Source organism: Parus major, chromosome 5 (assembly GCF_001522545.3).
Source record: "Parus major isolate Abel chromosome 5, Parus_major1.1, whole genome shotgun sequence".
NCBI lineage: Eukaryota > Metazoa > Chordata > Aves > Passeriformes > Paridae > Parus > Parus major.
This window is the reverse complement of record NC_031774.1, coordinates 3,668,214-3,695,944: the sequence shown is the minus strand read 5'-3', so window position 1 is coordinate 3,695,944 and position 27,731 is coordinate 3,668,214. Positions and strand designations below refer to the sequence as shown.

At 48.9% G+C, this 27,731-nt stretch overlaps 1 protein-coding gene across 3 annotated transcripts; it reads left to right on the top strand.

The window, feature by feature from the left end:
• Positions 1–337: 337 nt before the first annotated feature.
• CCDC9B (coiled-coil domain containing 9B) lies at positions 338–27,343 on the top strand. Of its 3 annotated transcripts, XM_015631625.3 has the most exons (14): positions 338–601; positions 2,848–2,961; positions 3,295–3,399; positions 4,122–4,184; positions 4,575–4,739; positions 8,251–8,400; positions 14,190–14,264; positions 16,192–16,376; positions 17,692–17,753; positions 18,260–18,313; positions 18,741–18,846; positions 19,417–19,474; positions 19,816–20,628; positions 25,086–27,343. In XM_015631625.3, exons 1-13 carry the CDS (start codon positions 581–583, stop codon positions 20,596–20,598), a joined length of 1,941 nt encoding a protein of 646 aa, XP_015487111.1. In that variant the 5' UTR covers positions 338–580; the 3' UTR covers positions 20,599–20,628; positions 25,086–27,343. The 3 variants fall into 3 exon arrangements, with proteins under 3 accessions (XP_015487111.1, XP_015487113.1, XP_015487112.1); XM_015631626.3 differs by lacking the exon at positions 4,122–4,184 and having other exon boundaries at positions 342–601; XM_015631627.3 differs by lacking the exons at positions 4,122–4,184; positions 4,575–4,739 and having other exon boundaries at positions 339–601.
• The last annotated feature ends 388 nt before the right edge of the window (positions 27,344–27,731 follow it).

Below are 27,731 nucleotides of genomic sequence, written 5' to 3'. Positions count from 1 at the left end.
CCCACCCCACAGCACTCTTCTGTTCCTTCTTGAAAGGCCCACTTGAGCAGTGGGGAAATCATTCCCAGAGAATACTGAAATTAAACAGAAAAAGGCAAATCTGACCCATGTTTTCCTATGCAAGTTCATGCACACACTCACACTCACAAGACATCCAGGACCCCAGATATTTCCTGGCCCTGCCAGGCAGGGAGCCAGCCATGCATAACAAACAACACGACCCCGTGAATGGCCACGCAGCAAAGCCAAGCTGTTTGCCTGATCCATCCGTCACTGTTCACCCTTCTTTTCTCACTTTGAACGAGGGTTTGTGGCATCAGGAAGTTAAAAGGAGTCAGGAGGGGGGAAAAGGGGGAGTGTTTCTTTTAAAAAGAGAGTGAGATTGGAGAGGAGGACACAGGCACTCCAAACCCTGTCTGTGCTTGGTATATTAGGCAGCCAGTGCTCTTGGCAGGGAGCCCAGACGAGGCTTTTGTAATCAAAACATGATCTTGTATGCTGTGCAACCAGTGCTGAGAAAGGCCGTCTGATGGCTCTCCTCTTTTAGCTCTGCTCTGGAATCCGCCGGGCTCCGCCGCCGATGTCCAACATGCACCGAGCTGTGAGTGCTGCCTGCGCGGGGCCTGGGAGGGGCGGGGGCGCTGGGGTCCCTCACCCCAAAAGGCCACGCAAGGACTTGCACTCGCTTCCTTCAGGGTGGCCTTTCGGTGTTTGTCGCTTTGTTTTCTCGCCTCGCCTGGCTGCCAGCAGGCACGGGGAGCAAACAAGCCGTACCGCACCGCGGGGAGCGGTGCTGGGGGGGGCGCATTTTGGGTGCCGGGGTTTACATCCCTCGCCGGGGCAGGTTGTGGTGGCTGGCTAAGGACAAGGTGCCTCCCGGGAGGCAGATAACAAACAGAAACGCAGGCAGTGCTGGATGGTGCCTGTGCTGGTGCGGGCTTCAGCTGCAGCTGTCAAGTAAGAGGATATTTCTTAAAAAGAGCGGATATATTTGCTTACGCAGAAGAGCGTTTGTACGGGCCGCTCTTGTCCCCTTTCCCTCCCCCCACCTCCTGCCTTTCACACTTTCCCGACCCTGCTGTCTCCGAGGTCTCGCTGGAGAAGCAGGCGATCACAGGAGTGTGTGGGAAAACACTGCACGCAGAGACAGCCTGGAGCGAGGTGTCCCTCCAGCCCCCAAGGGGCTGCGTAGCCAGTGTGTGCCGCTTAGGAGAGGGGCTGTGACACTACGGGATGTCGTCATTTAAACTGAAGCCTGGAGACGATAGCTTTCCATTTTCTCCTTTTGTGACATTTTAATTTGCAGTAGAATGAGGCCTCCCGTTCCGTGGCTATGCCCTGCTCTTGGGGAGGCTTTGGGTTCAGCTGATTGCTGATTCAAAGCCATCGCACGTTTGTTCTGCCAAAGCCATTAATAACTCTCTGTCGCGGTGACATACGGGCACCTTGGCTCCCCGGAAGAGCTTTACTCTGGGGAGGGCACGATGGAGCCACTTTCCATCCTGAGCATCAGCTTCAGCACGGGCTGGGGCAGCGGGTTCGTTCCAGAAACGGAGGAGAGGGCACGGCCCCCTGTTCTCGGCTGGCTCGGAGCGGCAGCTGACGAGCAAACGCTGACTGGGCTGAAGTGTACAATGGGTGAGCCCCTGGGAGCTGAGCGTGGGCTCCACACGCTGCCCAGCGCTTCGGCCGCGGGGCCCGGGTGTGCGGGTGAGCGACCACCTCTCGCCCGCAGCTCCCAGCACCTGCTGAAACAGGTTGTGCAGAGAGAAACACCTTAATGGCTTCGTTAATAAAGGGGAGGAGAAGGGCTGAACACCAGCAAACTTTCCTTCCAGTCACTATCTTCCAGCTGGAAATGGAAGGACCCCCCTCCCCCTGGCACCAGTGTAGACAAAATGCTGACAAATGGGCAGAGGGAGAAGAGCCTGACAGGCCTTTTCCATTTTTGCTTTGAAAAGAGAAGAGCACAAATACAACCTCTGCAGGAATTTTTAAATTTTTCTCAAGCCGGCAGCTCTGCCAGTTCTCCTTCAAAAGAATCTGAAGATGAAAGGGGTGTGTTTGAGGGCATGCACTACTTTGATCCCACCCTCAGCAGCCAACACCCCAGAGCTCAGTAAACAGTGAACCTGCCAATTTAGTGCTCCCAGAACAGCTTCTGCTCAGGTAAACACTGAATTTGGCTTTAATCAGCCTTGCAAAATGCCCATGGAACTATATCCACCCACAAAGGCAATCTGCTCATCTGTCACATACCCGATGATGGATGGCAATGGAAAAGCCATTTATTTTCCCACAGATCTTGACAAAATCCCATTGTCCAGCAGAAGAATGTGTGGAGGCAGTTTAAATGTTCCTGTTGTCCCACCTGGACGCAGATGTGTGCCTGTATCCCTGTGTCCTGGCAGAGCAGCCCTTGGCAGGGGCTGTTAAATCAGATACCCCTCACTGGGGACGCCAGTGGAGATGGGGCTGGCGCAGGAGCTGCAGTCTGTGCCATGAGCGGGTTCTGCTGCCTTTCCCTCACTGATGTCTGACACCCAGCACACCTCCTCTGTGCCCGAGAACACGTGAAGGTGAGGGTCAGGTACTGCATGCAGATAACCAGGGTGCTAACTCTGGAGCCCACTGACAGCCATCAAAGTGGGGCATCAGCACTTTGCTCAAACTACCTCATTGCAGAACAAAAATTAGAAGAAAAGGAAAGGTCAGTTCTGTCATGAAAAAGTCAGGAAGAAGTGGTGGGGAAGGATGCTTTCACTTCCCACCTGGTCCAGACAGAAGGAGCAGGTTTTGTCCTGTTGGTATGATGACTGAGAAGAGCTTGGCTCCTTCTGTTTCCAGGATGCTGCTGTGGATGATGCCGTGTTAAGGAAGAAAGAGCAGAAAGATGTTGAACTTGATAAGAAAATCTTGGCTTTGAGGAAAAAGAATGAAGCTCTGATACGAAGGTACCAGGTGAGTCTGCAGGTCCTTACCTTCCTAGCTCTGATTTGGGGGCCTCAACTCGCAGTGTAAAGAAGATTGTCAGCACAGTCAGAATGACTGTGTTATATGGATCCCATGTTTATATTGGAAGCACTCAAAGCAGGTGGGCAGAGCTCTGCTTTTAGCTTAGCCTTTAACTACAATTCTTGAATTGCTTTGGAGAACAGACACTGACACTTGCCTCACTGCTGCAGAATCTCCACTCCCTCTTAGAGGTGGAGGTGGGTCCGTTTAGCAGAACTAAACAGGAAGATGAGCACCATCCAGGTGCAGGCTTGTGATAAAGCAGTATCTGTGTTTCAGGAAATAGAAGAGGACAAAAAGCGAGCGGAACAGGAGGGAATGGCTGTTACCTCCAGAAGGCCCAAGCAGGATGGACTCACTATTACGATCACCAAAGCTCACAATGTAAGTGGTGCCTCTCCTTCACCACGGGCCAGCTCTCACTCCAGTCCTGCTGCTGCAAAGTGGCATTTCTGAGAGAGACCATCCACAACAAAGTTCTTTGAGGCACAAGAAATAGCTCCTAAGCCCTGAAAAGTGTGGGTAAATTCTGCAGAGGTGTGTGATCAGAGTGATTTTAGGTGCTGCACTTATGTTTCCAGTCATAGCCAGACACCCCTACCCATGCACTAAGAGATAACTGTCAGTGATAACTGGTGTGTGAACAGGCACACTCGACCCTGGACATGTGTCAGCACCACTGCAAATATGTAGGCAGAGGGTATCAGGTGGATGTGTGTGTGTGTGTGTGTCACTGGAGGCATCAGGAGTGCCTCTGAGAATGCCATAGGCTGGGAAAACTTATGGTCTCCTTAAGCTTTGGGAGTGAGCAAAGCAAGTGGCCCTGGGCCAGAAGCTTTGAGTCCCAGGTTTCCTTCCTAACTGGACCAAATCTGATAAGCTCTGTCCACCCATCCTGGCAGCATGAGGCTTGGGAAGCCAGTCCTGCCTTAACCCCTTGGTGAACTCCTCTGCCAGAGCACATGCAGAGCTTGCTGAGCCAGCCCACCCTGCTTTCAGCACTGTGGGTTGTTGGATCCGGGCCAGTGCATTTCTTCCTTCCCACCCTGGCCACGGCCCTCGCCTCTCTCACGGTGCGCTGCTGCACACATTTTTCTCTCATACAGGACCTGAAAGATGCAATTACCCAGACTGAACACTATGGACAAGATAGCCCAGCCCTCTCGATGGTGAGCAACACCCTCAGCCATCCACTTGGCTTCCAAGGCCACCTCCAGCAGGACTTAGGCTTTCCCAGGCTAACTCAGTGTGCTGCAGAAAGAGATGAGGATGACATTTCTTTCCCATAACTCTGGCATTCTAGTCTGAAATGTCAGATTTGTAAGTGCAAAGGATTTTTCAGCCCTGCTGTCTTTGTGAGTTTTGCTGCTGAGCAGACAACAAGCCCCTTGTTCCCCAGGAATGTCACAGTAGTGTGCTGGGCACAGAGAACTTCCTGGGGGCAAGGGCTGTCTGTTCTGTAGCTGCCTCCCCGCTTGTGTGCAGGTGTGTTTGGGGAAGGGAAACACATCCCTGAATCAAGGGTCTGGATTTGCTAATGGAGGTGGTTAATTTTCCAGGACAAAAGGGTGGTGAGTGAGAAATGGGGAGGCCCCTGTCCTACAAGCCCTGGGTTCGGTGTTGGCAGTGAGGAAGAGGAGGAGGAGGAGGAAGCAGATCATATGTTCACATTCAGGATGGGGAAGAGGATGCAGCTGGCTGTTACCATGGACAACAAAGCAAAGGTGGGTAGGAAAGAGGATTGCTCTTACACTGCAGCCTCTTGACTTACAAAGGGGCTTCTGTTCTGCCTCTCACTTGAGCTTTCTGTCCAGTGTGACACATCCAAAGGGAATAGTTCCCTTACTGTTTGTTTCCTGTCATTTCACAGTTCTTCAGCACAACCTCAGAGCTAAGACATGCTTCCTTCTCTCTGGTTCTCAGGAATCAGCCCTCAGGGCTTTCTAACCCCCTCAGCAACACCCTCCACCCAACCATGTGTAGCCAGTTCCCCTTGTGAGGGATCAGTCACCTTATTGCCCTCCTGGGCCACTCTGGTGTTAAACTGTGTTGCTGTGCCAGGAAAGAGGGACTTGTTTGGTAGCACTGGTGTGACTGAATGGGGCACCACCATCCTTCCTGTGACTGCTGCAAGGTCCCAGCACAGAGCTCCTTGGCTGTGCAGAAAACCACGCACATTCAATCCTCAGTAACCTAAGTCATAGTCAAGCAAGGTGCCCCAAAGAAAAGCCAGCTGGAAAGTTGCACAAACTGGACAGAAGTCCAGTGGTTTCCTTTGTTCCCCTGTTCTTCTTCCTGGCACACCTCGGATGAGTATTTTTAACATTGCCTCTGCTATCTGGGGCATGCCTCAGACATGAGATGGGCATGTCTCACCTTACAGTGTCTCTGTAAGGGGAGTGGTGTTGTTCTGACTAAGCTAAAAAGCTGGTGCCAGAGTCCCAGATCTCTGTCAGGCAGGGAATGACCCAGAACAAACCCTGTGGAGGAGAGGAGTTGGCTCTGCCAGGCACTGTGGCTGTGACCCTGCTCTCTGTCCCTGTTGGCTGTGCATGGGTGCTCTCCTTACATGACATTTCTCACTCTGGGAGCTGGGGCTCACTAAGGACCAGGGTTTGCCAGTGTGGGACAAGCAGGCTGGGAGTTCATCCAGACTGTTAAAATAAGAAACAAGGAAAGAAAAGGCATGTGAGCCGACACATTGAGCAGAATGTGCCTTCAGGCGAGGCAGCTTAGCCAGAAGCAAAATGGGGAGGGAGAGAGGGAGGGACGGAGGGAAGAAAGGAGGGAAGGAGTCGTAAAGGAAGGGAGGGCAAAGGGCATTACACAGAAAATCTGGTGGTCTCCCAGCCTGCATGTGTCTAGCTACCACAGCTCTGTTAAATACCTGTTTCCTGTATTTCCTCTGAGGCTTCCTTGCCATCTACTCAATAAATGCAGGGCTTAAAGGCTTTGCCAACACACCAGCCTTCACACCGTGCCTTTTAACATCCAGTGTCACCTTCGTGTAATCCAGTGATGCTCTTTGAGGCTTCCCTTGTGCTCGAAGTGTTTTGGCACAAGGTTCTTTGTGTTTGGTCTCTTGAGGGACTTTCTCAGAAAGCAAGTGATGAAGTCACCTTCAGATATCCTCCCAATGCCAGACCTCACTGGTGGGAGGTATCTGTGACCCTGTTATGTGTCTAAAGCATGAGACATCAACACCTAAACACTGAAGAGCTCTAGTGTTACCACTGAAGATGAATAGATCATGCGGACACAGGTCGAGGTGTGGTGAAAGAAAGAGCAGAGTTTATTTTTCCTCACAAGGTTTATATATATAGGCTTCTTACCACAGCCAGGGGTTGGATGGTCAGGATAACACTTTCTCACTGCACTGGCCATGAGAGATGCCCATCACAAGACGTGTAACAGAAAGAATGTACACATATCTATGTTTACAGTTACTGTCTTGGGAAAGTCTTTAGAAAACTATGTTAGCAAGCTCAGAAGCTGAGTTTTCAGGGCGACACTCTAGGGAACAGCTGTTGACTTCAGATCAATAAATGTTTGATGTAATGTACAACTTGTGGATTAATAGCTTGCTGTTACCTTCTAAACCATTTCTGGGCTTACTTTCTTAGTAAAAAATTATGTTAACTAGAATGCCAAACATCTCATACCAGTGCTGTGGGTATGGCAGAGCCAGGCCAGTCTCCAGTTCAGGCTTTAACCTCAGCAGTATGGACTAGAATTACGGAACCCAACTGCAGAGCTAGAAATCCCCAAGGGAATATGTAACAAGGTTCCCACTGTGTCTGTTCATCTGGGGCCGACAGGACAGGCAGAATAGGGACCACTCTTCTCCCCTGCATCAGGCTGACTCAAGAACTGTCTCTGCTGAAACAGCAAAATCACACAGATGTGAAAGATGAATAAACAAGAGACTGAGATTCTGCTGCTGGAAATACTCCAGTGTCTCCTAAAACATTTATCATGTGCTAGGAAGCTCGATGACTGAGAAGCTGTAAAAAAGGTCATGCTGACGGAGGCTGTGCACAGCTAGGCTCCCTCCATGCTAACATCTGCACTCCTGGCAGAGCTGAGGGAAAATTAGGTTAATGTGAGGCTTCTTGGTATCACATGTCATGGCAAAGGCCCTGATTGCAAGTCTTCCCTACAAATCAGAGGTCCGAGTGTGCTTTTTGTTTTTAAAAACAATTTCGTAGCAACAAAGAGTTCCCAAGTTTCACTGAAGTTTCCTTGGAGGTTTTGAGTACCTGTTAAATCAAGACTCCAGTAAATGTGAAAGCCCAAGGTGGAAAACACAGCAAAATGCACCATCCTTTAGATAGGGAAGCTGCTGAGGTTCCTTCATCCCTGGTGAAGTTGAGCAGACTTCATATGGATGAAGAGAAAAGAAAAAGATCAGAGATAACGATGGAGATGACTTACTAAGTCTCCCATTTCCTTGTAAGGCAAAAATAAAAAGGCACATGACTGACTTGAAAGATGATACTTTTAAATGAGAAAAAATATGTCTTTTTGTACAAAAGATGTGCTCATTTTGTGGAATTGACGGCTGAGGGCACTGGCAGGACATCAGCCAGCAACAAAGATCATTAACGAAATAAGAACCAGATGTAAATTCATGTAGTGAAGTCATGACACTGATACAGACAGCCGTAAATATCTGAGAGGGGCAAACTGCCCTTGCTCAAGGAATTTATATATCAGTTTTCTTAAGTATTCCATTGCTGAATAAATAATTCCAGAAATATGAACACACAATGACTATGAAGTGATGAATTATCAAGTGTTAAAACACTTCAGTGGAGTAACTGCTATGTGGAAGGGCTGGAGAGAAAGAACCCCCCTGTTCCCCTTCTCTTCCAGCTTCTAGGCTTATGTTCCAAGGTAGCCTCACATTTTATTGAGATGTGTTGTGTGGGGAGGGGACAACCTCAAATTTGTTTCAAAGACACAGATGGAAGCTTAAAATAAAACCATCCCTCAGTGTTTGTGCTGCAAATTATCTGAGCAGAATAAATCCCACCATGCCGATGTTGTGCTCAGCTAAACACAATTCTGTATTATCATGGATCCCTTAGAGTGGGGTGGCAGCTTTATAAGCCAAGGGGACTGACTGTCCGGCTCATTTTCTGTTCTGCCAGCCCAAAATCCTTTGCAGTTTGGGATGGCCACTCTCCTAGGAGGGCTAATGGAGGTGTCCTTAACTCAGCCTGTGCCTTCCAGGGCAAGAGGATCGTCAGCGAGAAACGCGCCGAGAGCTTCCCTGGCCCGGGCCGAGCTCCGGACCTGAGCGAGGAGGAGATGGACCATTTGGTGGCTTTCCGACGGGGAAGGAGGATGCAGATTGCCATCACCATGGATAACAAGGAAAAGGTAAGTACAGTGCTAGTGACTGGCCTGTAACCTATCCACAGCATCCACTTCTGCTGGCATGAGGAGGGCCCAGTCACAGGATGTTGGGAGACACTGTATGTTAATAGTGCAGCTTATCTTCATATCCCTGCCTTTCATCCCTGGGAAAAAAGAAAGCCACAATTTTTCCCTCCCCTGTGATCCTAGCTAAAGCTAGAAGTCTCCCAAACACTGGGTTCATAAACCTGTGATGCTGCTTTGGAAGGATTGATGAAAGCACTGCCAGATATGGGGCATGAATCTCACCTCCTCTCTTACCACCTTCCCTTTGAAGCCACATGGCAGACTGGGACAGGAGCAGTGTCCTCCTGACTCACACACAACTTAAACCTTAACAGAGCTGGGCAATATCTGCCTTTGAACCACATCCTGCTGTGCCTGGCCACCACCTGCTGAGTGAGCTGGCTGAGCTTTGTTAATCTTAGAAACATATTTGAAATACTTCTTTACAAATACCTTTCTCTTTACACACACAGAGGCATGTGCTATTTTCCTCTTTGGGAGTTTTCACAGATAAAGAAGGATGCCTGCAGCAAACAGGGTCAGCAAAGACTGTGTAGGAAAACACTTGGAGTAGCTACCAAACACACACAGGAATGTTGGGAGACATCTGCAGCCCCTCTCTGGAACAGTGACAACCATTTGCTGCTACTGCCCATCTTTGCTCATCTTCAGCTTCTCCTCCCCAGGGCTTACCTGGGCTCCAAGAGCCCAGGTGTGCTCCTTTCTTGTGGCTGCCAAGCAGCGTTTTGAATATCATAAACCTCAAATGAGCTGCCTGATTGAGCCACTGGTAACCCCAGAAGTCCCCATGACTGACATCACTGCTTCAATCTAGGCATCACAAACACTCCTGGATGTAATGGGATTGTCCTGTTCCTGCCCTTGAGGCTGTCAAATGTACTTCTGTAATGTGCCATGCAAGTGTCTTCTTCTGCTCTCTGCTGGGACTGTTTAAACACTTGTCTCTGAGGTCATCAAGGTTGGTGCTGTACTAGGAGAGAGGAGGGGGAGTGCCTGGATGTTGGCTTTAGATCCTGTGCCCTCTTTTAAGTGTATGGACTGTCCTGGAAGGTCATCTCTCATCTGGTTTCATTATGGAATATGAAATTTGAGGCTGAGCATTCATGTATGTGTTTTTGGCAATGCTTTGCTTATACTGGCCTCAAAGCATCTGGATTCAGAATGTAAGAGGGCAGGCCTAAGGCTGCACTGGCTAAAGCCATAGAATCATTGAAGCTTAGAATCCCTGACTGGTTCAGCCTTGTTTCCTGAAAGCTCCATTTGCTGTTCTTGCATCAGGGGAAGTAGTGAATAGATCATTCCCTGGTCACTTCCAAAGAACAAATGATTTTATCGACCTGTTTCACATCTCCCTTCAGCTGTCTCATGTAACTTAAGAGATTGCCCCTATTTAGACTTGTCTGCTGCAGACTGTTCTTTATTTCTGAACATTCTCATTGTCCCCATTTGTGCTTTTGTTATTTTTACCATATTCTTTCAGTACAAGCAGACCAGAACTGCACATGGTATTCCAGCTGCGGGCTCTCCAGGATGTACTCAGTGACATAGCAATGTTCTGGCTTGTTCTCTATTCTTCTCCCAACAAGTTTCCATTTTCTTTGCTTTTTTTTTTTTCTCTAAATAATTGAGCTAACATTTTCAGAGAACTAGTCACAGTAACACCAAAATTTCATTCCTGAATGGTAATCATAGCTCAGGACTAATTACTGTGTGTGTGTATACAAGAAGGGACATTTTTAACTCTGTGTGAGTTATTTTGTATTACTGATATTGAATTTTAGCTGTAATTTTATGATGCAGGCATTCAATGGCAAGAGATCTTTTGCAGCTCTTTCCGGGCAAATTACATTCTTTGCCCTGGATGATTTAGTATCATCAGCAAACTGTCATCCCTCTCTTCAGCTCCTTTTCCAGACCATTTATGAGCATGTTGAGCAGCACATGTTCCAGTGGCACACTCCTGCTAATCTTCTGCCATGGAAACCACCATTTTCTTGCCGCTCTTTTATTTTCTATTCTTTAATCAGTTGTTAAAAGAGAGACTTCATTTTCATCCCCAAATCAATCAGCTGCTGGAGAGCCTGGTGGGGTGTCAGTGGTGTTGGCTGGGTAGCTGTGTGTTAGGACCTGAGCTGGGATCCCTGATTCAAGGATTAACTTTCATTCTATCATTAATCCCAGCATGTTTTATCCTTTGGGCCTTTTTACCTCATGCCCCAACTGGTTCCCTGCTCTTTTGGGGTTCCCACAAAGGCCTAAGAGAAAGAGCCACATCCATCACTCCCCCTCCAGTTGCCTGGCCACTGTCAAATTTGCTTCCTCCTCTGTGCACTTGTCAGATTTATCCTATTAAAGTGTTTGATGGGTGTCCTTGTTACCACACATTTTCTCTATTCATTATGAAATTCAATAAAGAAAAAAACCCTGAACAAACAAAACAAAACAAAACAAAACAAAACAAAACAAAACAAAGAAGAAAACTACTTCCATTCTTGCTGCCCATGGTACTTCTGGCTGACCCCACGCTGTCAGTCCCAGACTGCAGCACAGCTGGGGCAGGAGCTGCCAGAGAGGAAATGCAAGGGAAAAAAGCTGCTTTCATGATCTCCTTTTCTCAGACAGCCCCAGTGCCATAAGTAGAAAGACTCTTTCACTCTCTGTTAGCCCACAGGGCTGAAGGAACCAAATTATCCTGTCTCCTTGCGGAGCGCATAACTCTAGTGGTGCAGCTTCACAACCTCCAGTGCTGCTGCTGGCTTGGAAGTGCCACATCTGGGACCCATCTCTGCCTGGCTGCCCCTAAACCTGTCTCAGGGCTCTCCTGCATGTCGGGCTGGAGACAATCCTTCAGTTTCAGCCCAAAAAAAGCCACTCCATGCTTTGGCAGTGTTTCAGGCTCATTAGTATATTAGAGCTGGGAGCCAGCAGCCCAGGACCAGTGGAGTACAATGGCTAATTAACAGGTTACAAATCATCTTTTAAATGGGCAGTTGATAGAGCTTCAGGGCTTTTAAACTGTCCTTTTATTAACAGAGTTTCCCAGGATGGTGTATCAAAAATGACTGTAATCAAGAGACACAAAAGCTGCTTTCAGAGACTAACACAGAGGAGATGGACTTGGTGCTTGCAGAGGAGAGGAACCAAACCTGTGGCAGGAGAAACACTTGCTTTTACATTGCAGATGGGAGGGGAAAATAGGCAGAGAGGGAAGCTGAAAAGTCTTTAGCTCCCTTCAGGCAGCACAATTAAGAAGGCAGATTTTTCAAAAGAGTTATAAAAAAAAAATCCTCTCATGTACTGGTTTCAAAAATCCTGCCCAGTGGGGATTCTGAGCACAAGAGAAACAGCTTTAAGCTCCTACAAAAATCTCCTCATTTCTTCAAGAAGAAATGCCAGTTGTGGTGCTGACACGTGCCTGGAGAAGTGGGTACCAAAAGGTTTATTTAACTCATCTGATAGTCCTTATTTTTTTAAAAAAAGAAGGCACTGAACTAGCTCAGAGATGTGGAAGCCTGTCAAAGCTTCTGGAGAGCTGCTAGTACAAACCAGTGCTTGGCTGGATAATGGCATCAGCATTGTCACCACTGCACAGTGACATTAGCTGGGAATATGTGTGCCAGGGAGTCAGAAAGACCCAGTGGCAGAATGCATTTGGGATCCCAGGGCTAGTTTGGAGCAGGCTCTGCCCAACCCTGGGCCCCACCCTGGACCATTCTGGACTGAGAAACCGAGAAATCTTGGCAGAAGTATCAGGATAAACAATCATAATCTTCCTGGACTGTTTCAGGCTTTTGTGTCCTCCTCCTCCTCTGCAGGAACAGTTACACTAGGAATGATAATGTCTGTGTAATTTTTCTTAATGTTGGGGGGCAGAGAGGAAGAAGAAAAACATGTTTTGCTCACTCTTGGCCTGGGTGTGTGATAACAGGAATAGCAGCTCTAAGGCAGCAGGACAACAGCAATTCTGCTTCTGAGCCAGTGCAAGAGCCAAGCTGGCTGTTCTCTGCAGTGCTCAGACCTGATGTCCTGGTACAAAAGAACTACATTTTTGTGGTATTCTCCATTTTCCACAGTGCCCTCTGAGAAGCAAAAATAGAAGCAGACTAAGGCAAAAGGCAGCTGGCTTGCAGTGAGGTGTAAATGGATGGAGGGTTGTGCAGGGTCTCTCTGACCCAGCTTTGTGGGGGGCACTGATGAGTGAGTATTCCAAATGGGATAGCCACTGGGATGCAGGGCTTTGGGAGAGCAAAGTTTCCAGATTTCTGCTGTTTAATCTCTCTGTAAATGCACAGTTTGGGACTGCAGAGACTCATTCAATCTCTCACTACAGGGTTCTTCAAACAGGGCTGCTAGAGCAGGTGACAGAATCCAGAGGGAGCATTTTTTGGTTATATAAGTTTCCCCAGCAACATTTTGAAGTAAATCCCCAGTGTCATCTTTCACCATATCCCCTTTTGCAACAGGTATGGTAAGGGGCACCTTCTCTGAGTTTTTCCCAAATCTTGGCTGAGAAATCCCAGGACAGTATAGCTAACATTTTCCTTGTTATTTCCAAGGATCTGTTTAAACAAACCTTCATCTGTACTGGAGCTACCAGTCAGACCAGTGAAGCTGTCATGCACTAAGTGCAATGACAATACATGAACTGTATGGCCACATTTCCCACCTGCCTCAAGCTTAGCATGTGTGGGCAGTCCCCCCAAAAACGTGTTCCCAGATCATTCCCTGCATGATTCCATGGGGTATGTGAGAACAAGCTGCAGCAGCATGAGTTGCCTTAGGAGACTGGGCAGAGCTGCAGGTATCAAGACTGATATCCCAAGTTTCCCTGTAAAACTAAAGCTGTGTCTGGTGAATGTGCGGAATAAAAGCCCTGTTTCCAGCCTGGGCTGGACCTCACCACGCTGCCGCTTTCTGGAAGGGCTGAGCTGGCAGTTCATGCTGCCACATTCCTCTTTGTGTTTCAGTTCTGCTTGGCACTGCAAAATGGCAGCAGGACAAGCTCAGCCCCCCACAGCCCCAGCCCTGTAGCTGTCAAACCAGGCAGGAAGCCTTTTCTGAAACATGTTTATGCTCTGCAGACTGTTTTGTTGAGACCCACTGCAATCCCACCCTGGTTTCTGACATGGCTCTGTCTCTATTATTCATGGCATGTGGGGACAGAGAACCCCTGGCTTGGTCCATGTTTGGTGTCTGTAGCTCACTAAGAAACTCCTGCCAGGCAGGGGAATATCAACACCAGAGCAGAGCTTGCCAATCTGGTGGCAGCATGGGTAAACCCCATGGGAGCAGGGATGGACCCTGGGAGAAGGATGCCATGTTTGCCAGGGACTAAAATCACTCCTAGTTTGACCATGCTGGATTGTAGCTGCATCTCAGATAGGATCCCAGATCTTGTACAGGGGAATCCTAAAATGGCCCAAATCTGTAAAGGTACCTGAAACTTGGTCTGCCTTGAAAAGAAACAGGACCATGCAGGACACAACTCTGCTTCCAACCTGGGAGAAGGAAGGACCTGTGGGAGTGTTTTTCTCATACAACCCTTGTTTTCTGACTTTTTTTTCTACATCAGTTTGATTTGGGGCCCCAGAAACAATCCTTTCTCTTTTGCTGATCTTTTCTGAGAAGTTCTTACATGTCCTGGTCGGCTTAGGTTCAGACCTGATTTCCCTTCCAGGAATCCTTGCTTAATCCTTGAAATAATTCCTGTTCCCATTCTCTTGCAGGCAGAAGAGCGGAGAACAGCAGAGAAGAGGAGATCAGACAGTGACAGAGGCCCAGAAAGTGAGCACAGCCGGAAGGTGAGTGGGGCCCAGGTCCCTTTGTGGGGACGCTTGTCTTGGAAGAGGAAACCTCTTCCAAGAAGAATAGGAATGTGCCTCTCCACTGTAGTCCTAAAGGAAGATGACCTTTGAGTCTTCCTACCCAAACCACCCTGTAATTCTGTGAAGCAGCACTGTGCTCTGACATGGCTCCCACTGTTCATCACTCTCATCATCCAAAGCTTTGCTGAGCAGCTGACACACCTGGAGCAAGCAGCACTGGAAAGGTGACAGGAACCTGTCTCCACACCTTGTCACGGATGCTCAAGCCCTTCACACAGCCATGGGGATATTATGCTCACCCCTGTGACAGCACAGCTTTGGCTGGTTCCTCTCCCAAAACTATTTCCTTGTGGATTGAAAAGCTCAGGCTCTATTAGCTACAGCTCCTCACTTCAGCAGGAGCTGAGTAGGATGGAGGTAAATTAAAGCACAGGCCTTCCCACTGACTGTTTAATGCAAAGCCTGGAGACATGCTGGCTCCCTCGAGCCTGCAGATGCTTTAATTAATGGAGCACAAATAGAATAACCCCACCTCAGTGTGATTCATTAGGAGGACACAGATGGGCTCTTAGACACTAATTCCAGCTGAGCCCCTCAGAGCAGGAAGGGGGAGCATGATAGCCTGTGGTCCAGCTAACCACAGCTACGCTGTAATTGAGGTGAGGGACCAGCTCCTCCGGCTCCCTGGGCCCTCAGCCACTTCTGCCTCTCCCCACAAGAGAGCATAGGCATCAGCCTCAGTCCTTCCCTCACTTTTGGCTTTATGGACGCAGCAGGATCCATCCTGGCAGGACCCACTGTGCCTTACTGTGGGGCTGGAAGCAGTGGGAGCACTCCCAGGTTGTGCCCCAGCTGAGGGACAGTACTTGCCCTGGCTTTACCCTGCTGTGCCTTGTCTTTCTGTGGACCTCATCTCTCCCTCTCTGGGGACACGGTGGCAGGTCCCCAGCTCCTGCCAGCTGAGGAATGGAGGAGCAATTGGTGCCACCCCAGCTCCGGCCCACGCAGGTGGGTCACCTTGGTAACAGGGCTTTCAGTCCCTTCTTCCCGCTGCTTCTCTTACCCGCAGTGCAAGGCTGAGGAGTTAATTCCTCTTTGGGGAAGGTGTGAGGGTGGCTGGCATGGAAGGACACGTGTATGAGGTGATGAATTACCTGCTGGTAATTAGCACCCCAGGACTCAGCTCTGCACTAAGCTATTCCCTACACACTGTTGCTTGACAACACACCACAGCCTGTCGGCTCCTGCTTCCACCTCATCCATTAACCTGACAGCTGGGCTACTTCCCCCCCACATGCTCCATCAGCTCTGAACTATCTTTCCATTAAGCTTTAAATTTTTGAGCAGTGTCAGCCCTTAACCAGTCTGTCATGAGGAGCAATAAACTACCTGACAGCAGTGAAGGTTTAAGAGCCCTTTTGCTCTGGGAATGCTGCTCTCGGGCACAGGGTTGGCCCCAGCTCCTTGACTGTGGGCTCCTGTGGATGCCTGGTGGTCACACAAGGCTGGCTTCCTTCCCTGTCTTTTCACTGTGAAGGATTTCACAGGCATAACTTTGATTTATGTATCCCAAAAACATCGGGTTGGGGGACTCATCATTGAAACCCTGTTGAGGGATGTTGCAAGCATCCAGGAGCTGACTCTATGCCATAACTTACCATAACTTAGCAAAGGTTCCTGGCTCAGTTTCCCCTTCTGTAGAGCCAAACACCCCCAGTGTATTTAGGCTTTGGGTGAAGCAGAGTCCTTCTGTGCACACATCACACATCAGAGAAAGGAGCTGACCTTGTCCCAGGTTGTTTTCAAATATCCCTGAGCATTTGTGGTGATGACAGTACAAAGCACCCTGAATGCAGGTGTTTCAGACAGTTTTATTAACCAGAAGCACTTTTTCCTCCATCAGGATGGTGGGAAGCCAGTCCAGAAGAGCCCTGGAGACCTGAGCTTCCCCATGACTGGCCGGGAGCGCTCGGAGTACATCCGCTGGAAGAGGGAGCGAGACCAGATTGACCTGGAGCGCCTGGCACGTCACAAGAATGCCAAGGGCGAGTGGCGACGGGCTTGGGATGTGGAGAAGTCAGAGCACATGTAGGTCCTTCCCTGTCCCAGGGTGCTTTGCCTGCAGCAGGCCTAAAGCCAGTGGTGGGATCTTGTGCAGATACTTATCAATCCCATGCTGTCATGTGCCTGACCAGATCCATACTTCTGCCTCTTCCTTCCCAGACTATGCCCATAAATGGGATCTGGTATCAGAGTGAGTCTCATGTTTTCTTCCTGATATGAGCTCTCTTGAGAGGGGATACCATGTGCTGACAAAGATTGCCTGCCTTTGGTCCAACCAGGATATGGACTGTAGAAAGGAGGGGAGCATGAACCAAGGCTCAGTCTGCATCTGGAGGATCCTCTCCACTTCCGCATGAGTAAATCCAATGGCAGGAGGGTACAGGTGCTCTTCCAGAAATGTGGATGGACAAACTTGCATTACTAGTCCACAGGTTCTCTCACTGCCCCCCCCTTGTTTGTCTTTTTCAAGCATAGGAGAGCCCAACATGCCTAAATCCTCCTCACCCCATAAACTGTTCAGGCATTGTGGGGGAAGGAGGTCACTTCAAAAGGCCACCTGTGTCATACAGGGACAATGCTGAGAACAGCTGGGACATCTGGGAATGGGGCTGGACATGTCCCTGCCTTAATCACTGTCCCTCTGACTCTGCTGGTTCAGCTGGGTCACACCAGCTAGAGAGCTTTGGAGCATGACTTGGCACCTGTAGCAGGATGAGCTTCTGGTAGGGTGTGGAGTTAGGGCCTGTTGCAGAGGTGAAGTTTGTACAGGACAGGCAGGTGGGACAATACTTTGGCTGAGAAATGGAACCAAACACATCAATGTTCAGTCACTGAGACCCCAGTAATTGGGGTGAATTGGCTAAAGTAGGTGCTGAATGTTGATTACAAGACAGCCCTGAGCCCTACTGTTTTTCCAAAAAATCCATTTTTAAGAGAAAAGCCATAATATAAAACAAGCAGGACTAGAAGCCAACCAAATGGTCTGATTTGAGATGACAAGTCCTGAAGCTACTTCAGGTTGTGTTTGGAAGCTTGGGAAGCTGTATTTGAGTGTAGTACAGCTACACTACATCTATAGGCTATTCATAAAATTTAATATATACATATGGGTACCGATGTAAAGGTTTTAGAGGTTCTTCTTTGGGGTAGAACTACCTCACTGCCTCAGTTAGCACATGCAGCCTCAGCTGCTGCTGCTGAGAAAACTTCACAGGTTTGCCTGTGGGCAGGTGCAGAAGGGCCAAAGGCTGGAGCTTGTGTCGTGCCAAGGGCTCCTGCCCACGCTTTGCACACTGGAGGAGGATGGTCAGGTCTGACAATGCCTGTTTTTAACCTGCAGGTTTGAAGAGGACTTTGTTAAGGATGGGCAGCCAGCCTTGGATAATCCCAGCAATAAGAAAGGTTGGCAAGGGACACCTAGACTCTGTCCTGACGCTAGTGAACGCTGATCGTGCGCGTCCCAGTGCCGCAGCAGCTGCCGTGGCTGTCAGCTGTGAAGCTCTGCTTTCCTGGGCAAACGCCTCTGAGCTGGGGGCTCAGCCCTCCCTGCTGGGCAGAGGGCTCGGGGGATGGGATTTGAGCAGCTGGGTGCTAGAGCTTTGGACCTTCTCAGGGAGAGAAGTGGCTTCTGTAACCTGGTACAACATAGTGTGGAGGCTCAGCCCTGCCTCCTTTCACACACACTCGTATAAGAGGCAATCCTGTTCCAGGGCACATCATCTCTGATCCCTATGGCACATGCTGGCTTCTTTACTAGCGTAAGTCCATCCTGACTCCTGTTTCTCAGGAGATGGACTGGCTAAACAAAGCTTTCCCTCGTGACACCCTATTTGAACATCAGGCTTTTTGCTGCCTGTCCATTACAGACCCTTACTCACTTTGGTGCATCCTTTCTTGTGTCCTTGCAGGGGGAAGGAATGCAAAGAAATTCCAGCACAGGTCCTTTCCTGCGGAAGGGAGAGGTGAGTAAATGAGAGGATTATGTTATGTCCCCTCACTAAATGCCAGCACCTCTGATACCCCTCTGAGAGAGTGTTCTCTCCAGACACTTGCAGATTTGGAGAGCCTTTTGGAACACACCACATGGCTGCTCTCATAGCTGTGTGCGGGGGAGAAGTCTCCCAAAGAACAGCACAAGTAAGACTGTATCCAAGGAATCAGATTTAAAGTTAGAATTGGAATTTGGAATAAAAAAAGCCACACAAGAAATACCCTGAATTCTTGGTATGTCTTTATTACTTTAGAAAATATACGTGCAGTATGCACACAGCTTCAAAGGCTTCCCACCTTGGAGGTCTTTTTCCAAGGATACAAGGGTGTTGGCCTGTTCAGTGGTCCATCAGCTGCTTCTACCTGCTTTTTGCATGGCTTTTCCAACCTGTTTTCTAGGTGGAGGACATCATGGAGTGAATGTGAGCGACCCTGGTCCGAAAGCAGTGCCTGCTGTGAGCAGCCGAGCCAAGGGGAAGGACAGACTGACAGGCAGAGCCAGAAGGTGAGGAGTTGGAAGCACTGCCATGGTGTACACGTCCATGTCTCACTCCCTGCCTAATTATGAAGAGGCAACCTGTGCCAGGGCCTCACCACTCTCACATGGAAGCATATCCCACCTAACACTGCCCTCTGTTAGTAGGAAGCCATTGGCCCTTGTCCTGTCACTGCAGGCCCTTGTAAATAGTCTCTCTGACTTCCAAGCTACTTCCAAGCAATTTTAGCCTTCAGTATCTGCCTCTGTGTTTGCTGTCGTGGAGATCTGGGACACTTGGGCACTGTCAGGCAAGCAGGACCAGACTTAGGTAGGCATAAGCCCAAATAAACTCTATCTTAGTCTGACTCAGCTGTCTGTTCTGGCAATTGGAGCTTATGTGTTCATTTCAGTTAGAATCACAACAACCAGTTCATTAAGATTTAGTGGTTTCAAATGAGTGTCTCTGGATAGGCCTGGACAGGGGGCTCAGATAAGGAATACGTGGCCCTGGAGAGAATCCCTATCTGGGTGTCAGGCAAGAGACACTGGCTTTGTAAGAACTTCAAGGCCTAAAATCTGATTATTTTTTCTTGACAGATGGGATGCAAAAGAAGGCGAGGACATGTCTCTTCTGAAAGATGACCTTGATGGCCAGGTGAGTTCCTGAGTTGCAGGCTGGCAGCTGAGTTTTCTCAACACATGCACTATCAGGAAAATTGGAATCTAATCCGTTCCAGAGCTGAGAGTACTCTGTTTTTAGGTAGCTGTACTTCTCACAAACAAGTACTCCTCACATGGCCTGGTGTGACAGCAGCTTCACTGCTTACACTGACCCTCTGTCAGCACAACCACCTCTCCTGTTCTGATCTCTGAACACTTCTCCACCTACATCCTTTTACATCCTTTTTCCTCAGGTTTTCAGAACCATCACATACCAGAAACACAATATACTGGCAGTTTTAATAAGCTGAATTTATTATGTCTTTTGTTTTTCAGAAAAGCCTTGGTGTGGAGAGGCGGAAGAGCAGAGGTGACGAGGAGGTGGAAGAGAACTGCACAGCTGAGCTGGAGGAAAAGGGGAAACAGCCAAGCCTCCAGGATCACGGGGCCTCCTCCTCACAGCAGCTGCGAAGTGGGAAGGTCCAGCCTGCCCAGAATGGCCAGAAGGAGGAGCAGAGGGGAATGAGGGACTGCAGCACAGAGGTATCTGTGGCCAGTGCCGGGGACTTGGAGCCAGGGCCCAAGCCAAGCAAGGAAAGTGTTGGGGAAGATGCCAGCGGGAAGCCTGGCACTACTGACATCTCCCAGGAGAAGGAGAGCACTGACAGCACTACTTCACAGAGCAGCCTTCAGAGCACTGTGCAAGGCAGCAGGCCTGGCAGCAAGGAGACCTCGTCACTGCCTGTGGGAGTGAATGTAGATGGAGCTGGATTGGAGAAACAGCCAGCTTCAGAACAGGAGTCCTCTGAGAACTCTTCCAACAGCCACAGAGGAGAGCTCGACACAGCAGCAAGAGACAGACTGGATGCAGATCAAGGACAGCTGGTGGGCAGAGGAGGGGAAGAAGTGACCCAAACCACTGCTCTTGAGGGACAGGCACTTGCACTGAAAGGAAGTGAAGATGCTGGAGGCAGTGAACACCATGAACCTTCACCCCCAGGGAAAGCCAGCTCTGATGAGACTGTTGTGCCTGAGCAGGACATGGCAAAATCCCAGTCTGGGGACGGGGACCAGCCTGAGGATTGCAAGGACAAGGACAGTGGGGACACTCACAACTAGCAGATTGTACTGCCTTGCCTGAGACATAAGGTGAGTCATCTCATTAGTGCTCTCAGCCATAGTACAGGGCTACAACTCCATTTTCTGTGGTACAGTAGCATCATACCAGATAACTGTTATGAAATGTTCATTAGCAGTGCTATGGATCTCTAAGGTAACTAAATCCGTGGATCCTGGGAAGGAATGGAAAGCCAGACAGAAAATTTTGGACAGAAAACTGGGTGAAGTTGGTTGATGGGACACATTAGTTAGGGCACATACTGATCTATTCCTGGGAAACTGTGACCTTAGAAAGGATGGGAGGAATAACCTCACTGGGATGAGTTTATTTCTCTCTCTGGGGTGATCACAACTTGAAGTCAGTGTGGTCCTTCCCCAAAATACTTGCAAAGCCACAGGGGCTCACCTTGTGGGCAGAGCTTGGGAGAAGGTTGATTGTATGTGGGATTCTCTTCCCAGCAGAAGTTCTGGGAGTGCTGCACTTTGAATTACAGATGGTAACAGTAATGTGCAGGGCAGGGTATAAATACACAGGGTGAGATGATTCCTGGTGCAAAGGCCCATGAACCAAACAGAAGGGAGGGAGAACAGAGCCAGTTATGGAGCAATGCTCCAGGTTGCACACAAACAAACAATTTTCTTCCATCAAGGCAAATGCAAAGCCAGGAGATGGAGCAAAGGATGACAAGCACAAAGGTAAGGTAGAAATTAGGAGGAAAGGAAAGGGAGAGAGGGTAGGGGCTCTTTGCAAGGTGTGTTTTTTCCAGGCAGTGTCCCACAGAACAGGACATCACACTAAACAGAGATGGGCGTTTCCAGAACACAGTCCAGCTTGCCTAACACAGGAGTGGCTCTCAGGATACTCCTGCCTCTCTCCTTCACAGAGGCAGCAGCTCTGTTCCATAAGTAGGCACTTGAGACAGTGAGCTTCAGAGCCAGACAGGCAGATCCCCCCTTCCAAGTGCCTTTCCTGGATTCCAGAAGCTTTTCTGCAGACCCTACACAGCAGCATGTCCCCCGGTGTTGCTCAGTATTCCTCCCAGAGGTACAAATGAGCTTAGGGATGAAGTGGCTAAGCTGCTAACAAAGACTTTCCCTATAATCCAATCCATACAAAAGGCAGGGAGAAGTGCAAGCGTCATAGTGATTTCTAAAAGACAAAACATCAAGAACCAGCAGGAGCTGGTTCTATGTTTGAACTAAAATTCCTTCAAGTGAGGGAAATTAATTCCAACAGCATTTAGGAGAATGTTGTGAAACACCTGGATGGACATAGTGGGAAATTACTGTCCAGCCACGCCTCTCCAATTTACCAAAATTCCCACCAAATCAGAGGATGAAGGAATTAATGACTATTTTGCTCACTCAGGATAACTTCAATTAGACACCAATTAAGAGGAAACAATAAATTAGAGTGGTCCATTTTCATCTCAGTGATGGAGATTCTCATGGTTTGGTAATAAAGCCCTGAGTCCACTTCAGAGCTCAGCAGGTATATGTAACAGCTGGAAACATCTGCACTCAGTGATAACGATGTGCTGGCACCCTGCCCTGTTCGGGGGCTCTGTGGGGCCCGTGTCCCACTCACATTAAATGCTGATCTCACATCCTTTCCTGCACAACTGCAGCCCTGTGCAGTCACCACGTGGGTTTCCCAACTCCCCCTCCCAACGTCTATTTATGGCACTAAAAATCTCCAGCACCTTCAAATCAGTGGGAGATGCTGTGCAGAGAGTGTGGTGGGGCTTTCATCCTTCGCTTCAAACAACAAGGAATAAATATTTACTCGAAGTGCAGGACTGGAATCCCTGGAGAATGTCCAACAAGTCCCAGAGAAGTAAACGATACACAAAAACCACAAAAGCTTTTCCCTGAATTCTCTTGAGAAAATTAATCTTAACATCTTTAGAGAAAATGCAGCTGGGGGTAGATTTCCAGAGCAGCTCCAGGGATCTGACCTTGCAGCACTGGCTGACGTAAACAGGAGTGGGGCAGGCAGGGCCTGAGTGCTGCAGGACAGAGGAGGTCAGCAGAGGTCGGCTCTGATGCAAACCAGCGCCCAAGGTTGGTGCAGGAAACAGCACAAGCAGAAACCAGCACTTCCCAAACCAGTTGCGAACTGTGGAAGAACAACCACCTTCCCTGAGGTTCAGGAGACAGGAAGATACCATCTGCTGGTACGTTTGGGGAGTTGGCCTAGGATTGGCAGGGTCAAGGGCTTGCCTTGAATAGCATTGGCTTCTCTGGTCCTTCCTGCAGCCCACACCACCCTCTGGAGCCACGGGCACCTGAAATTCCCAGAGCACCTCTGAGTACCACCTAAGTGGAGAGCTTAGTCTTTATGCAGTTAGGGAATGGGACTTGACATAGCTGTCTCCATATCTCTGGAGTGGTGGCACAACATGGGAGGACAGTGTTAACATTGGAAAACAAAGGGATTCTGTGAGAATGGAGTAAGATGCACAGGGAAGGCTCCAAGGCTGTTGAGGGAATGTTGTTTTGTCTAGAAAAATGAAGTCAGAAAGCAGTGGAATTGTGATCTCTGTAGATACATGTGGGTAATGAACACCAGGAAAGGGGAAGAAACATCCAAGCCAGAACACAGTGCTGGGGCAGGAACCAGTGTCTTGGAGAAGCCCAGGAATAAATATGGGAAAATTAGGAAAAGGTGACTACCTGCCAGAGCACTTGGAAGCTCGCCATGGCTGAATCCTGAGGGCCACTTACTGGAGCTTAACACATCTAAACATAACTCAGCTCTGATGGGTGAGCTGCTGCCATTCCAAACACCAGGAATGGAGTTGCTCTCATATCCCAGTCATTTCTGCTATCCCAGACCTTCATCAGCTATGTTCAGCTGCAGCTTCAGGGCGTTCTGCACATCCCTCCATCACGTGGGGCTTGACCAGTAGGTCCCACAAGGACCTGCTGTTGGCTTGGATCCCAGTGACATCCCCCAGCCAGCCAGGCTGGGAGGTGTGAGACAGATAGCAGTGATCTGCAACAGTCCTCTCCTGTGACACTGACACACAGAGGGAATTCTGCCACCACAGAATTCCCATACTGCTGGCATGGCCCAGGAAGCACATGGGGGCATTGCTGCCCTGAGCCCCAGCCCACAGCCAGCCCACAGCTGCTCCATCTCCCACTGGCTCTGGAGTTCATATGGGAAAGAGGATACAGTGGGAAATGTGTGAAAGGCTAATCACTCTGGCTAATTACCAAGGGAAGTAATGACTTTAAAGCCCACCAGTGTCTTGGCTGTAAAGACTCACTCACGCATAGGAAGAAGGTGTGTGTATTGGAAAGGATAATACTGCAAAGCAGGAAAGGGCATTGTCTCCTAGCACTGAAACACAGTCAGAGCCTTCTAAAAGCATCAGTGATCAAACAGATCCACAACAGGGAGAACTCATGCTGGGGTCAGCTCAGACTCATAAACCAGATTGCTTTACAATATCTGGACCACCAAGTGTGACTGACAGTCTGCTTTGGCCCTTCCCAGTCCCCTTAAATCTCAGTGTGTTGCCACAGCACTGAGCAGCCCTCGGCAGCAGGACACAGCCAGCCCTCACTGCTGCATGCAGACAGAAGGAGTTAAATCTCCAGCAACAATCAAAAAACTCAGCTGTACACAGCATCAGTTGTGTCAGCACCTCAGGTCTGATTTTAGTGCAGTTCCTTATTAAATATCTGTGGCTGTGTCTTTAGATGATTCCTTGAGAAGTTTCTTTTTTATGCAAGCCAAGTTTCCTGTGGTCTCTCCTGCTTTTGTAGGATTTAATCTTTTTTTTTTGTTTTGTTTTAATCCCCCTCCCTGACCTTTCTTGGGAGCTTTGGGTGCTGAAATCTGCATCAGCAGAAGGCAGATCTACAAATTTAGACATGGATGCAGGAAAGTGCCAGCTCAGCTATTCTGAGCAGCACCCAAGCATCTGGCAGCTAGAAAAGAATAAAAAGTCTGCCTTTCCCAATTAAAATCAGCATGTCTGGGTCTGGAAGCAGCTCTAGGACAGCAGGCTCCACTCACAGGATAGTTTTTCATTGGGAAAAGCTGATTCAGCCTCTGTCCTTGGGGTTCACAAATGCTGCACACCCAGGCCAGGTTCACCAGTAAGGATCACAAAGCCCTACCTGAAATCAGCTGCTCTTGATGCTCCAGGTACTGAACTAGAACACACCAGAACATGTCAGGATTGTTGTTCCTGAGATATAAGGGAAGAGTAAACTTGATGGATCCATCCCAGAGGAGGACTGAGAGTGTTTAATCCAGACTGGCAGAGTCAGCTCATCCCCTGGGCTGCGAAGCCCCCACCGCTCCTGTCAGATTTGGCAGCAGGTATCTGGGTTATGCCCCAGTGGTGCCTCCCAAGCAGCCCCAGCCATGCAGGAAGGGCAGGGTGGAACTCAGCAGACATTTTAATTTACAGCTCAGCAGTTCTCTGGAGACTGATAATCCCGCGGCTGTCTCTGCTCTCGTTTCGCAGGATAACGTGCTGGAGGCGGTGGAGGAGAAGAGGAGCACAAGCTTGTCCTCACTCTTTTACCTTCTATGAAATCAGCTTTCAGCACCTGCCTAGTGCCCTTCAGCACCATTCACAACACGTGGGGTCCCCATCACCACCCCCACCCCCAGTTCTGGCATCCCCCTTCCCTATCCGTGTGTCAAAGGACAGGGAAGGGTGCACACACTCCCACCCTACAAAGAAAACACCATCACTTACCTGTTTGTTTGGCATATATTGCAGCTGTGTGGCAAGCCAAGGAAATGTCTACTGGATGCACTTTATTTTATTTAATGACTAATTCTTTTTAAACTTATGGCTTGGGTTTCTGGGCACACTCCCCATTTTTTTCCCAAAGGCTGGAGGCACATGTCAGGGGCTGTGCCAGCAAGTGGAACAGCAGGAAGAGGTGACTGGCAAAGCGGAGGGGTGAGGTGTTAGGGTGTAGTTCAGTAGGTGGGTGAAGAAGTTGTGTTCAGAGCTCTTGTACTACAGGTTTGCACGTGGTTGAAGTGTTGGCAGAGGTACATGGTAGTGACGGGCTGCGGGGCATGAGCAGGATGGATGGACAGACAGAGCACTTCTGACAAGCACAGATCAACCCCAGCACCTCTTCCTTGAAGAACCTCCAGCTCTCCTCCCCTTTTAGAGGCTGAGGAGCACATCAGGACAGTGCTTTGTGCCAAGGAAGGTGGCTGCTTGGGTGACCAGATGTGTGCATAACTCAGCAAACTCCACTGCCCCTTCCCAAGCGTAACTGGGCATCCCTGCAGCACGGCAAGGAGGGGGACAGCACAATAATCTTCCTCCTCCACCACACTGCCCAAAGCAGTTGGCAGCAGAAACTGGAGCTGGAGGTCCAAGACTTTATATCAAACATTTTCACCTTCCTGGTAGTGCCTTCCATAGTCTATAAGAGAGTAGGAATCCTCTCTAAGCTGCCCTGCAGACCTTCTGACCTGGCCTTAAAGATACCTTTCAAACGGAGGATCTGGAGGAGCTTTACAAGCACAAACATGCAGGAATTCCAGCTGCTTGGCTTTCCAGTTACAGCAAGCTAGGACCCAGCTGGAATACAGCTACCAGTTAAGGAGAAGGCACAAGGAATAACACAACATAATTTCTGACTTCTGAATGACAGGGCAGAGTGGGCATCACCCTGACTTCAAGGTGCTGCTCTAAATTTGATTCCAGAGTATGCGTCTCTGGGACAGGTATGCGTGGAGACTGCCAGGAATGTCCTGCAGGATGTTGGCTGACCAGGCTGGCAGACTGCCCTGGAGATCAGGTTGGCACGTGTGGACTGAAATACTCTATGCTGCTTTAATAAACTAATATTTGCACAGACAAACATTTGTTTTTCCACGTGACTTAGACCCGTAACACCTATCATGAAGCACAAGCCTGGGAATTTCCTCCCTATGCCAAATTCAGGAGACTTTATTGGCATCACGCCAGGTATTATCAAGAAACAGAGCGTGCAGCTTTTGTATTTTATCAGAAGAAACATCTCCACCCCACCAAAGCCCAGACTGGGTTTATTTGGACTTATCCAACAGATAAACAGAAGATTGTAAAACTGCTCCAGGTCCTGGATCTTCTCCATCGCTTAAGTTAAAGGCTGATTTTCCTTATCTGACTGGCTCAAAAACCTGTTTGCAATTGTTTAGTTTTAAAATTTATTATTATTTTGTACATCAGGTCTCTGACCTGACTCTTGGTCCAGTCAGACTGAGTCATTACCAGCATTTCCCAGGAGCCAGTTTGCCTCATGGTCCATGGAACAAACAGTTTCAGCTCAAGAGCTGTTGCACTCCAGGAGCAGTTGGACACATGGCCAGGCAGGAATTTTACACTGCCCTGGTTCAGTACTGTGTTGAAGAGATAAAAAACCTTATTGCCCTAGACTCCATTCTGAAAGGAAAACCATCACTGGTCCTCCATTCCCTCCTTTTTTTTCCCTTTCTTCCAAGTGACTTTGCAGATAATGATGCCCAGGAAAGACTGAGTCTGATCCAGGCTCTGAGGATGGGACTGGACAGGTTGTGCCTGTTCTAAGTGTATTTTTTCCTGCTCATTAACACTTTGCTCACTGCACTTTGTTTGGTGCCTGGGTTGTGATTTTTCAGACAACTGTGGCTTAGCTGTTTCTTCTTTATGGTGAGAGAAAAAACTGAAAAGTTGACAAATCTGATGTAGAGGGATTATTTATATGAAATAAAAGTTGGAATGAGGAAAAACCTCCTGTTTCTTACTGTTTCTCATTTACACATGTAGAGATTTCCAAATTGAATCAGTAATGTCTGCTTTTTAGAGCAACAGCTCCAGTTCAGAGCACTGATTCCTTCAGGAAACACTGAACTCCTGGACTCAGCTTTCTCACCACAAAAGCTCCCTGCAGTGATGCCAGGAAGATGAGGATCAATTCTTCATTGAGCCACCAACTCATCACCTCTGTACTTTTCTTGAAAGCAGATATAAGGGCAGCTCACAGACTTCAGAGTCACCTGCCTGCACAGGACCCATTCCTTCCCAACAGTGGCTGGTAGCTCAGGGATTTGGTGGAAGTTGTTGCAGCTTTTCCAGACACAAGGGAAGCAGCAGCACTCCCAGGCAGAATGCTTTTTC

What these genes read in the sequence shown, in the direction of transcription:
- CCDC9B (XM_015631625.3), top strand. Translation starts at nt 581, where the DNA reads ATGTCCAACATGCACCGAGCT. An exon ending in ATAGCCCAGCCCTCTCGATG is followed by an intron (nt 4,185 to 4,574) that starts GTGAGCAACACC and finishes TTAATTTTCCAG; the next exon opens with GACAAAAGGGTGGTGAGTGA. An exon ending in CTTTCCTGCGGAAGGGAGAG is followed by an intron (nt 18,314 to 18,740) that starts GTGAGTAAATGA and finishes CCTGTTTTCTAG; the next exon opens with GTGGAGGACATCATGGAGTG.